Here is an 11,545-nt window from a genome sequence, read left to right as displayed (position 1 = left end):
ATTTCATTATTAATATAACATAATGTTTGAAAATCTAATGAATAATTACATATATATATATGTATATTATATATATTATTATTATATGTATATTATATATATGTATATATGTATATTACATATATATATATATATATGTATATAGATGCATGATGCTGATTGTTTAGAGTTTGGTGCTTTAACAGAAGAAGAAATTCGTTTTTTAAGTCAACCTGATGCAGATTTCTCAGCGTTAGTATTTCTATTTCTTTTTTTTTTTTTTTTTTTTTTTTTTTTTTAATTCAAAGTAATCTTAAAACGTATAAAATTTTCATATATTCAAAGAAATCAAAGTAATATCATTTTTACTATCAATGCAATTTATTTCTTTGTTATAAAAAATGAAAAATCATTGTAGATTATTTTCCTTTCTTATTATACAGAGAAATGTTTGAAAGAATGCACATTACAAATGATATATCTCTTTACAATGCAAATACATTAAGAGATTCAGAAGAATTTTATATACCATTTGATAGAGCTGAAAAGGAAATGGTGATATCTCTTGTACGTGAGGATTTAACCTTAAGAGGTAAGAAGCTAAATTAACTTTATATCATTACAAAGTTAATAATAATAATAATAATCATAATAATCATAATAATAATAATAGTAATAGTAATAGTAATAGTAATAGTAATAACACTCATTGTACACTTGATATAATATGTTTATGTTTCAGATGAGGAACATCATACAGCATTTAAAAAGGTAACATTACCAGATGTAACTGTGGAAGAATTTATGACAGAAGGGAGTACTTATTTAACACCTCGTAAAAGACAACCTACTGAAATAACACATATAGAAACACCAACCAAAAGAAGACGCGTATGTATTTTATCACACAAGTAAATTATTATTACTAACAATTAAGAATAATTTGAGAGTTATTATTTAAGTTAAGGTTCGAAGATATAACAATTTCAAATAAAGCTGATATTGCAACAATACCAGAAACTGAAGTAGTTCCTGTTCCTATTCCTACTTCAGACTATTCTATAGAACCATTACAAAACTTGGAATCAACGCATGAAGATCCACAACAGATAAAAATAAAATCAAAAAGAAAAAGAAAATTAGCTGATAAAAATACAAAACTCAATCATAAAGTAATAAGAAAGTGGATAAGTAATGTCAATGCCGAAACTATTGTAAGTTCATTCAGATTTTGTACAAAAATGAATTTACATTATATAAAAGAATTAATGCAAAACATTAATCATCCACTGTTATTTTTTAGCCATTAAGTATAAATAATGTGAATATACCAACATTAGAAATTCTTTTTCAAGCAGCACCAGCAAGATTTCTTTCTATTCGCAAAAACAAATGGAATAGTCCCTTAATTAAACTTTTCAATGTGCACGTTGCTATATCATCTACAAGGAAGAAAGCACGAATTGAATTTCCATTGCTAGAAAAATGTATTGCCTGTATAAAAAAAAACAAATTCTATTATTTATCAATTATTTTAATCTAATGATAACATAATGTAAATTTCTAGCTGCTGAAATTTTACGTTTGGTAGAAAGAAGCAATAAGTCTGATGAATTGCTTGCTGAATTATCTGCGATAAAGTCCATTGATGCAAATGGAAAATCTATTAAAGAAATTAGTGTTCGTGAATTGGAAAGTTCACAGCAGGAATTAGTTATCTCAAATGTCGAACAACAAATAGATTTACAAAGCATTGAACAAGACTTTGGTCTATTAAATATTGCACGAAATGGAACAGGTCCTGACTTGACAATCCATGAAAAAAAAATAGATCAGTCGTAAGTTAAAAAATTTACTATAAATGCGAAATATCATTTATAAAATGTATTTTCATAATATAAATATAGTAAACATCATATATATATGATTAATTATGTATAATTACAATATAATTAAGTTCATATATATTTAATTGTTACTGCTAATTATAATATTACAGCTTCTAAAAATAACATGTGTTTACTTATTTATTTTCTCTTTTTAGTCAGGAAACTATTAAACTCTCGCAGTCATGTATGTTAACAAAATTGGATTTGCTTGCACTCTTAGAAGTTCTCTGGCATGATACAGAATTAGTTCGATTCATTGACGTTATTCCACCTGGTCAATATAGTAAAGCCGATGCGGCATATTGTTATTTACTACTTTTAGGTAAACTCTTATTTTTTTATATACAAAGTATTTTTATAATAAAAAATTAATGTTCAAAAAAAAATTCTCTTTTTTAGAATTACATCAAGAAAAAAAGATTACTTTAAAACAAGCTGTGCCTTATGATACACTTTGGATAAAAAAATTCTCAAATGGAAATTAAGAAATTATTTCCTTATGATGATATAACATAATTATTAAGTACTACTGATGATCCTTTAAAAATAATATATTATATTATAAGATAAGGTTTTTCTTAATATTATATTAAAATTTTCTTTATGGTTTTGTTTTTTTTTAAGTCAGTAATATATTAAATATTTTATAAATAATTACACAAGTACATACATGAATCATTTCTGAAAGCTAAAGCAAGAATTTAAGGTTAGCTTCATTTTTATAATGAAATATTCAACATTTTTTCTTTTTTTTCTTTCTATGCCATAGTAATAAATGAAAAAGTTTTAAATTGTATTTAAATTTTAATGTCATTGACCAAAAAGTTCATAAAAAATAGTAGCAACTTATGAAACAAACATTTATCAGCATTACAGAGATAGGATTTTATTTACATATGTGTATGTAATATATAAATATTCTATAATTATTGTTGTGCTTTAACAAATACTCCTGTGCATGTTAATTGTTTGAATTATTGATATAAAAAAAAATTAATAAGAATAAAAAAGTATATATTATCTTATTTAAATTCCTATATACCTATTAATAATGCAATATTACAATATTAAAAACAAATATTGTCAAATATAGTAAACATTTTGTTATGCCTGCTTTTCGGAATTTTAAAGAATACATAGTGATCTAATTTAAATCTTGTTCATCTTAAGTTGTAAACGTTATTATTGCAAAATAGTACAATATTTAGATTTTTCCTTTTTTATAATTTTACAAATATATTAAGTTTTTAAATGTTTCACATCAAAAAAATATTAAACAATACCCTGACTTTTAAAGTACAAAGAGTATATTGATTGTATGTATAAGCATATAAATTGAACTAAAATTTATTAAAATTATATTGCAAAAATTGATTTTATATAATAAAAATGTTATGAATATATAAACATATATAATATACAAATAATTACATTATAATAGATAATAACTATTAGTTACACTGTGTATTATTTACTCGTGTATTAGAAATTAGATTGGTATTATTTTAGATATCTACATGTATTTCACAATGTAACTAACATTTGGTATAACACTATTAAAATATAGAGCACTAAGATCAATTTTAGTAGTATCTGTTTCATTTAAGCTGTAAATATATAACATTTTTATTACATAAATAAGTTGGTATTATTCTCTTAAGCGTGCCAACCGTTGTGTAAGTTCATCCTGTTCCTGACTTACAGCTATAGAAGATCCAATACTTCCTAATTGTCCAGGTGGAAGTTCCATGTTTAATTCAAGACTAAAATATACACATACACACACATATATATATATATATACATATATATATATTTATATACATACATATATATTTATTAAATAAAAAGAAGGCTAATAAACAAGAATGACTATTGTATATGTATTAGCTAATAAATAATAATACAAAGCATACCCAGCTTCATCTGCTACTTGTTGCATCAATGCATCAACATCATTTTGTGGTACATTTGTTGTTGTTGTTTGTGACATTGCATTTTCCATGTATGAACTTTGAACATCCAAATCTTCAAATTGACTTTCAAATTTGTCCATTAAACCTGATATTTTTTCTAAATTCATTGACTTCATTGCAGCATCCATTGCTTTGACTACACCAGCCATAGATTGTGTAACCTTTCTTGTTGTTAATGCAGTTTGCACCCTACTGGCAACGGCATCAACACGAGCACTCATACGTAGATAATTTAATGCTTGATTTTTTTGTCTAATTGCATTTTCAGCATGTATTCTTGCCCCTTCCATATTTCCCTTCTGTATTGCCTTCTTTACCTTGGCCTTTTCTATTTTCTCTTCTTTCTCACATTTTTTGGAATTTCTCTCCAATTCCTTCACAGCAAATTTTAAGTTGAACAAATTCTCTATATATTATATGTAAGAAATTTTCAATTATATATAGAAAATATTAAATATATGAGAATAATAACAAACAAAACATCTGTAATATAAACTATTAATAACAGATATTAAACGATATTATTAATAAGACATAATATAACCTATATGTAATGTTTTGTATTAAAAAAAACTTTTATTAAATTAAATCAAAAACTATATTGATATCCATTGGTACATTATAAATAAAGATATAAAATAATTGAATTTTTATTTTAATATTTCTTATTAATCAATCATTCACAATCAATCGAAATACATTCGGATAATGTCAGATAATTTATATATCACAAATTATACATATTAATTAATATCAAATATATAAGATCGTTATTTACTTGTACATTTACATAATATGAAGCATAATCGTTAGAAATGATATAAATAATTATTAAAAAGGATACTTTCCATCTGAGAGACGGACATGGCTGACTGTTCGATCCCCGTTGTGACGGTTAGTTTGCAACCTTTCAAGTTAATAATATGTCTTATATATTGATTTAATCCTAAAATGACAGGTAATACGTATTAATTTAATAAGCACACAAGTTTTCTAAAAGATAAACGATAAACAGAGAATTTTATTATAATTCGATAATGAAGAATTGACAGCATCAGACGTCATTCAGTATTTCACAAAAATCTTATAAAGATACGAAATCAAAAAATGAGATGTGACGACATATATATATATATATATATATATATATATATATATACGTATAATAATAAGAGATGACAGATATATTAAAAATTTTTCTATATTGAATATTACTCACCAAATTAATTTGTCACTACTACTATAGTTCGTAAAATACACACCTATATACCAAAGATACATCATAAATAAGATACGCGTCTTACGATTTATTTTAACAAGTGAAAATTATAACCAATGATAGTTACAATTTGAGAAGTATATATCACATGTGATTTCTATGCCTATAGGATCATTGTGGACAATAAATATCTGGACAAATTTCTTCATATCCAATCGGATAACGAGAATCTTTATAATAGAATTATATAGAGGATATCGGAAAAGTATTAATCAATATTTCAAGAGTGTATCGTAAAAATTCCATAGAACAAAATCTTTTTGATAGGTATCATTGTGACCTCTTCGTAACCTTGAAATTAACCGTCCATGATTGTTTTTCATACAAGATATCAAATAATCTACTTAACCTTGAAAAGATTTTAATGGAATTACTTTGATAATATTCACGAAATAACGGGATTAATATATATATATATATATATGTATACATATATATAAAAGAATGCCTTGTAAAGTGATATGAATTTCTATTGGTTAAGATTGAATGAGTTTTTTCCTTTTTTTTTTTTTCTAAATTTATTTTTGGACTCTTAAATACAAATTAATTATTAATGATCGATTATATTTTACGTGATTATTCTTTCAAAGTGTTGATTTAAAGTGATTGCTATGCCTTTCAATTGTCTCTGTGTAACATTTTAAAGTTAAACGTTAACAAAAGTTAATTTGCATTTCTTTATATACATATATACTTATATACATATATTATATACATATATATATATACGATCTTAAGGATCTGTAATGTCTATCGACACATTAGTGAAACTTACATTATTGTGTATATGTACAACACATACAATATTATAATATAAATAGTTATCCTGTTAAGTAGTTTTTCAGAAGGAAGAAGAAAAAATTTAATTAAAGTCGGTTATCGTTGGTTTCTAGTTCGTTCGCAATAACAAGTATCTTAGCATTTAAATAATATCCAATATTACATTTAATTTATTCTTCGTTTACTTATTCATCGATAAATTATAATTAAATATTGTCATGCATATGACATGAGAAAGATATACGGCCATAAGAAGATATACGACACCTACGTAATTTAACATTTCAAATTTTGTCATTGAATATTATTAATATTATATTTAATATCATCGAATAATTCTGTTCAACTAACGTTTATTAGAACGATCATCATGTGTACTTCAATAAAAAAGGTATTTAAAATAATATAATAATTTTTAAGATAACTTGCATTAATAAAATACGTGCAACAAGTTAATATTTACAAGATATATCTATATGAATTAATATGACTTTAATAACGTATATAATATATTTATTTGTGTTATTTTTTCTTCTTCTTTTGCAGAAAAATGCAGATAATACGTTATTTGAAAAAGGGAAAAAATTATTTTTGGATATTTTAAAATGCATTGTTATTCAATTACATTGTATATTTGATTATGTGATAGATTTTATATTTGGTTTATATTATGATCAAAAAGCAAAGAAAGTATCTGCCGTGAAAAATCCTTTATTGTTGGAGAGTGCCACAGCGTTAGCAGAGAAGATACGGTAAAAAGTTTCTTTCACTTTTTTTTTTCTTTTTTTTTTATTTTATTTCATATTCAAAATGTTATTTATTAAAAGCTCCAATATATATATATATACATATATATAGTTTCTATTACAATTAATTTATATATGTTTTCTGTTATTTGGTTTCTATTTTCATTTAGAACAAAGCAAGTTAAGGCTGAAAAAGTTGTAGAAAGTTTTATCGAAAGATGCAAAGAAGTTAATACATTGATCAATGCGATTGTAGAAGAAAGATATGCAGATGCGATAAAGGAAGCAAGAGCAATTGATCTTGAATTAAAGAATTGTGATAATAGTTTATTTTTAAAAGAAACAAGACCATTTTTAGGAGTTCCATTTACAACTAAAGAGAGCAATGAAGTAGAAAGTAAGTATATTAAAAATATAGTTTAATATAATTTATAAGTCATCCAATCTACCAATTAATGAATATTCATATCTTTATAATATTTGTAATTGTACAATCTACCAATTAATGAATATTCATATCTTTATAATATTTGTAATGATTGCACTTGATTATTCATGATGTTTTGGATCTTACGTTCTGATAAGATAATAATTCTATATAATACATATATAAGTAGAGTATTTATTGTGTTATTGTATTACTTTTTATCAATTATATTTTATATTTATAGATTTACATCATACTATGGGTATGATAAGTCGTCGACAGCACCGTTCAATGTCTGATGCAACCGTGGTTGCTCATTTGAAAAAAGCTGGTGGAATACTTATTGCAAAAACGAACATTCCTGAACTTAATTTGTGGGTTGAATCGAGAAATAACGTCTATGGTCAGACATGTAATCCTTACAATATAACAAGAACTGTTGGTGGAAGTAGTGGTGGTGAAGGTGCTATTATCGCTGCATGTGGTTCTGCATTTTCTATTGGAAGTGATATTGGTGGATCTACTAGAATGCCAGCATTTTATAATGGAGTTTTTGGAATGAAACCTAGTGAAGGTAAACATTTACAAATACAATCTATATTTTAATGACGCTTAACATAACTTTTTATATTCAAATTATTAGATTATTACAAAATATAATATATAATATAAAATTGTTATTCTTAATTGGTAGGAATGACATCCTTAAAAGGTATTGGATTAAGAGACAGATATTATTCAGACTCTATGGCAGAGGCAGGTCCAATTTGTAAAAAGGCTGAAGACTTGGCACCGTTTTTAAAAGTTTTGGTTGGGGATAAAGCATGTAAATTAAAATTAGATGAGCCAGTCAATTTAAAAAATTTGAAGATATTTTATCAATCAGAATCTGGTGACATTAGAGCAAGTAAAGTGAATTATGCAATGCGTGCTACATTAAGAAAGGCAGTGGATCATTTTGAAGAAATAGCTAAATCTGTAACCAAGGTCTTTATTTTTTCTTTTTTTTTCTTTTTTTTTTTCTTTTTTTTCCCCCCTTTTTTTTCTTCCTTTTTTTGTTCCCCTTATTAAATTATTCTCTAAAAGAACAACACACTTGTTTTTATTAAAAACTACATGAGTGTAAATATTTTTCATTATTACATAGATCAAGATACCTGGATCAGAATATAGTTTTAGATTATGGAGATATTGGATGACTCAAGAAGATACAGATTTTAAAGCTGATATAACAAATAGAACGGTAATGATATAACTCATGAAAAAATTCAACCTTCTTTTATATTGTATAATTTATAAAATTGATTTTTCCCAGTCTCGTGCAAATGCAGTATCTGAAATACGGAAATTTGTTTCGGGAACGTCCGAGATAACATTTGCCGCGTTATTAAAATTAATAGACGAAGATTTGTTACCAAAAGAAGATCCTGAATGGGCTAGAAGTGTTACCACTAATATGAAGAAATATTTATTGGTACGTAATATCATTTCTATTATTTAGAATTATTATATCGACTTTTACAATTATAACATGTATTCTGCTTGTTTTTTTTTTGTTTATAGGATATTTTATATGAAAATGGAGTCTTGTTTTATCCTTCCGCTCCATTTCCTGCCGTTTATCATTACTCTTCATTTCTTAGACCATATAATTTTGGTTATTGGTGTCTATTCAATGTGCTTAAATTTCCTGTATGTCAGGTTCCTCTTGGATTAGACTATGACGGATTGCCTGTAGGTATACAGGTATGTAAAAATTATATTTAAAAAAAGAAAAAAAGAAACGTTAATATTTGTAATAAATTTAGGTAAATTTACTTAACAAATTAGCTATATATATATATATATATATATATTTTTTTTTTAGGTTATTGCAGCTCCATATAATGATCATTTATGTATTGCTGTAGCAAAAGAGCTTGAACGTGCATTTGGTGGGTGGGTGCCACCCTCCGTTTGATTTTCCTTCATAAATGATAAAAATTTTTTAAAGAATCATATTTAATACATAATTTTTAAATTAACTTAAGGTAATTTGTCTTCCAGGGGTTATGTTTTCGTCAGATATTAACAAAATTTGTTTTAATTTTCTTTATGAATCATCAGGTTTTATGGTTATGGAGAAACATTATTTATTAATTTGCGTTTTTTTTTTAAATTTTTATATTAGATTTTATATTGTAATACATATAATGTTGTTATAATATTTTATTATTTTTGTTTGTTTGTATCGTGTTAATGTTTTAATATGTTATTATAAAACGTGGATTATTATTAATGATAATAAATCTAATAGTGCTTAAATACAGTTTAGAATTCGAATAAAATATCAATTCATTGCAATCCGTGTCATAAGATTAAATGTATTTAGTTTTGTATAAATAATTTTAATCAAATTCTTCAATATTAACATATTTGTCAATTTTCCAAATTATAAATTTTGTTACGTCATTTATAAATTTTATTACGTTTATTATTAAAAATTGTTTTATTAAATTTTTAATAAATTATAGGTTATTGAATGTTTTAATATTTTAATTTGATATTATTTAAATTATCAACAAATTAAATATTATTAAACATTATGAATTAATAACGGAAGATATATAAATATATAATATATATATATATATACACACACACACACGCACACACACATATATATATGAGTACATTAAAATTATAATAAAATTTTATTTATTCATTAACCTATTATTTAACATAATATTATAATATAAATATCGAAATTAAAAATTTAACATTAAATTTAATCACATAACTTATATAAGAAACACTTTCAATCATATTATTTTCCAAAAGTATCAACGAACTTGTATAGAACATATACATACGAATATATAATGAGAATGTAAATCGATTTTTAAAGGCCGTTCGTAATTATAACATTTGCCGCTAGAGCGCGCGAATAACCGCGACAGATCGAAAAACGCGGGCGCGTTAAAAAGAAACAAACGAAAGATATTAATTAACAGTGAAATTCTTTAAAATAGAAATAAAGAAAACGAGATTAAACGAGAAAAATTTAATTAAGCAAATAGAATAATTAAGAAGAAAAAGAACAAAAAAGAAAAAATAAGATCTCTCTGTATTAATCCATTTAAAGATTTAAGACGAATGTTATTCTTTCACTTGGATTAAGAAATCATTTATTATATTAGAAAAGGAAGAAAAGATTCTCCTTCTCTCTCTCTCTTTCTCGAAGTATGTGCTGCGTAGGAGATGCGCAGCGGGTTGACGGTGCTTAGAGAATAAGGAGGGAAAGGAAGGGAAGAGGAGGAAGAAGAAGAAGAGGAGGAGGAGGAGGAGGAGGAGGAGGAGGAGAAGAAGGAATAGGAGGAGGACAGTAGGGAGGGCGTCAGTCGTTCCCGCGGTAAACGGGAGTGAATCGCGTCTCGAACTCGGATTGATCATGTAGTTGGAATCAAGACACGGTCTACGTGTTACACGCGGGTCACGTCGCGTCGCGTCTTACATCTCCTTTTTCTTTTTTCTCTCTCTCTCTCTCATTCATTCTCTTTCTCTCTCTCTCTCTCACTCACTCACTATATATATATATATATATCTATCTTTCCGTCTCTGTCTCTCTGTCTCCGTTGGTACGATCGCGAATGCGACGAATGACGTCGGAGAGGTATCGAAGGAGGAGGAGATGGGCGAGGCTCGTTCACGTATTCGGCTCGATCGAAGGAAACTCGAGGAGAGCTTGCGGCCGTTTCTTAGTGCGAGCCTCGTTCGGTCCTCCGTTTTGACCATGGAAGAGTCAGGTGGGGAGAATACGACAGAGTCTGAACTCGATGAACGAATGGGGAAGGGACGTAAGAGAACCGTTGATGTCGGTAAGAAGGGAAACCGAACAACCACCACCACCATCGCCACCACTACCATCATCGTGACCACCTCCACCATCACCACCTCCTCCACCACCACCACCACTACCAACACCACCACCACCTCTCTTCGCGACGACTCGAACGAGAATGAGTCGTTCAAACAACTGGAGTTCTCTTTAACGGAATCCCTTTCTTCGGGGACTATACGTTCTCTCAATGCGGAGGGAGAAAGCCCTCGTTCTTCTAGATTCTACGACGTTACATCCTCAAACTTAAACGAGGAAATGCTTCCGGGTACGAGGAAAGATTTCACTTCGATAACCAATGACATTAATTGTGAGCCAAAGGTGAGCAAGAATCTTTTATTATATTATAGTTTCTTATTTATTTTCTATTTTACATTATATGTCTTTTTACGTTCAAGCACAAACACAAGTAAAATGTATATGTGTGTGTATATATATATATCGTTGCATTCTGGTATCTCTTCGATACACACGCATATACGCATATATGTACGTAGATATAATAGATCTTGTTACCACGTAGAAATTCATTTTATTTTTTTGAATAATTTCAAAAAATAAGAATAATAATATATATTGCGACAAATGTCGT

The 11,545-nt window shown here is 26.7% G+C and overlaps 4 protein-coding genes across 7 annotated transcripts in view; 3 read left to right on the top strand and 1 right to left on the bottom strand.

Annotated features, from left to right (window-relative positions):
- The first annotated feature begins 145 nt into the window (after window positions 1-145).
- LOC124956828 lies at window positions 146-3,182 on the top strand. The gene is made up of 8 exons (XM_047513135.1): window positions 146-231; window positions 423-571; window positions 722-890; window positions 947-1,193; window positions 1,283-1,466; window positions 1,547-1,814; window positions 2,024-2,190; window positions 3,166-3,182. Exons 1-8 carry the CDS (start codon window positions 146-148, stop codon window positions 3,180-3,182), a joined length of 1,287 nt encoding a protein of 428 aa, XP_047369091.1.
- Window positions 692-5,193, bottom strand: LOC124956717 (charged multivesicular body protein 1b). Its single transcript, XM_047512890.1, has 4 exons — window positions 5,064-5,193; window positions 4,689-4,790; window positions 3,785-4,250; window positions 692-3,631 (listed from the first exon to the last, which is right to left on the bottom strand). Exons 2-4 carry the CDS (start codon window positions 4,708-4,710, stop codon window positions 3,517-3,519), a joined length of 603 nt encoding a protein of 200 aa, XP_047368846.1. The 5' UTR covers window positions 4,711-4,790; window positions 5,064-5,193; the 3' UTR covers window positions 692-3,516.
- Window positions 5,194-5,361: 168 nt separating this feature from the next.
- LOC124956716 (fatty-acid amide hydrolase 2) lies at window positions 5,362-9,458 on the top strand. Its single transcript, XM_047512889.1, has 9 exons — window positions 5,362-6,294; window positions 6,450-6,655; window positions 6,820-7,046; window positions 7,321-7,650; window positions 7,771-8,063; window positions 8,224-8,319; window positions 8,392-8,550; window positions 8,640-8,822; window positions 8,944-9,458. The coding sequence occupies exons 1-9, from the start codon at window positions 6,274-6,276 to the stop codon at window positions 9,034-9,036; spliced, it is 1,608 nt and encodes a 535-aa protein (XP_047368845.1). The 5' UTR covers window positions 5,362-6,273; the 3' UTR covers window positions 9,037-9,458.
- A 947-nt stretch (window positions 9,459-10,405) lies between these two features.
- LOC124956660 (probable ribonuclease ZC3H12C) overlaps window positions 10,406-11,545 on the top strand; it is a 29,061-nt gene continuing 27,921 nt past the window's right edge. For 2 of the 4 annotated variants that reach the window (XM_047512780.1, XM_047512779.1), the window contains exon 1: window positions 10,408-11,274. In XM_047512780.1, coding sequence (XP_047368736.1) covers window positions 10,747-11,274 — 528 coding nt within the window. In that variant the 5' untranslated portion in view covers window positions 10,408-10,746. Of the gene's footprint in view, window positions 11,275-11,545 lie in introns of all 4 variants that reach the window. The other 2 variants (XM_047512781.1, XM_047512784.1) reach the window with 2 other exon arrangements.

The sequence above is a fragment of the Vespa velutina genome, chromosome 23 (genome assembly GCF_912470025.1).
Source record: "Vespa velutina chromosome 23, iVesVel2.1, whole genome shotgun sequence".
Lineage (NCBI taxonomy): Eukaryota > Metazoa > Arthropoda > Insecta > Hymenoptera > Vespidae > Vespa > Vespa velutina.
Note: the sequence above shows the minus strand (reverse complement) of the source record. Positions and strands in the feature narration are given on the sequence as shown.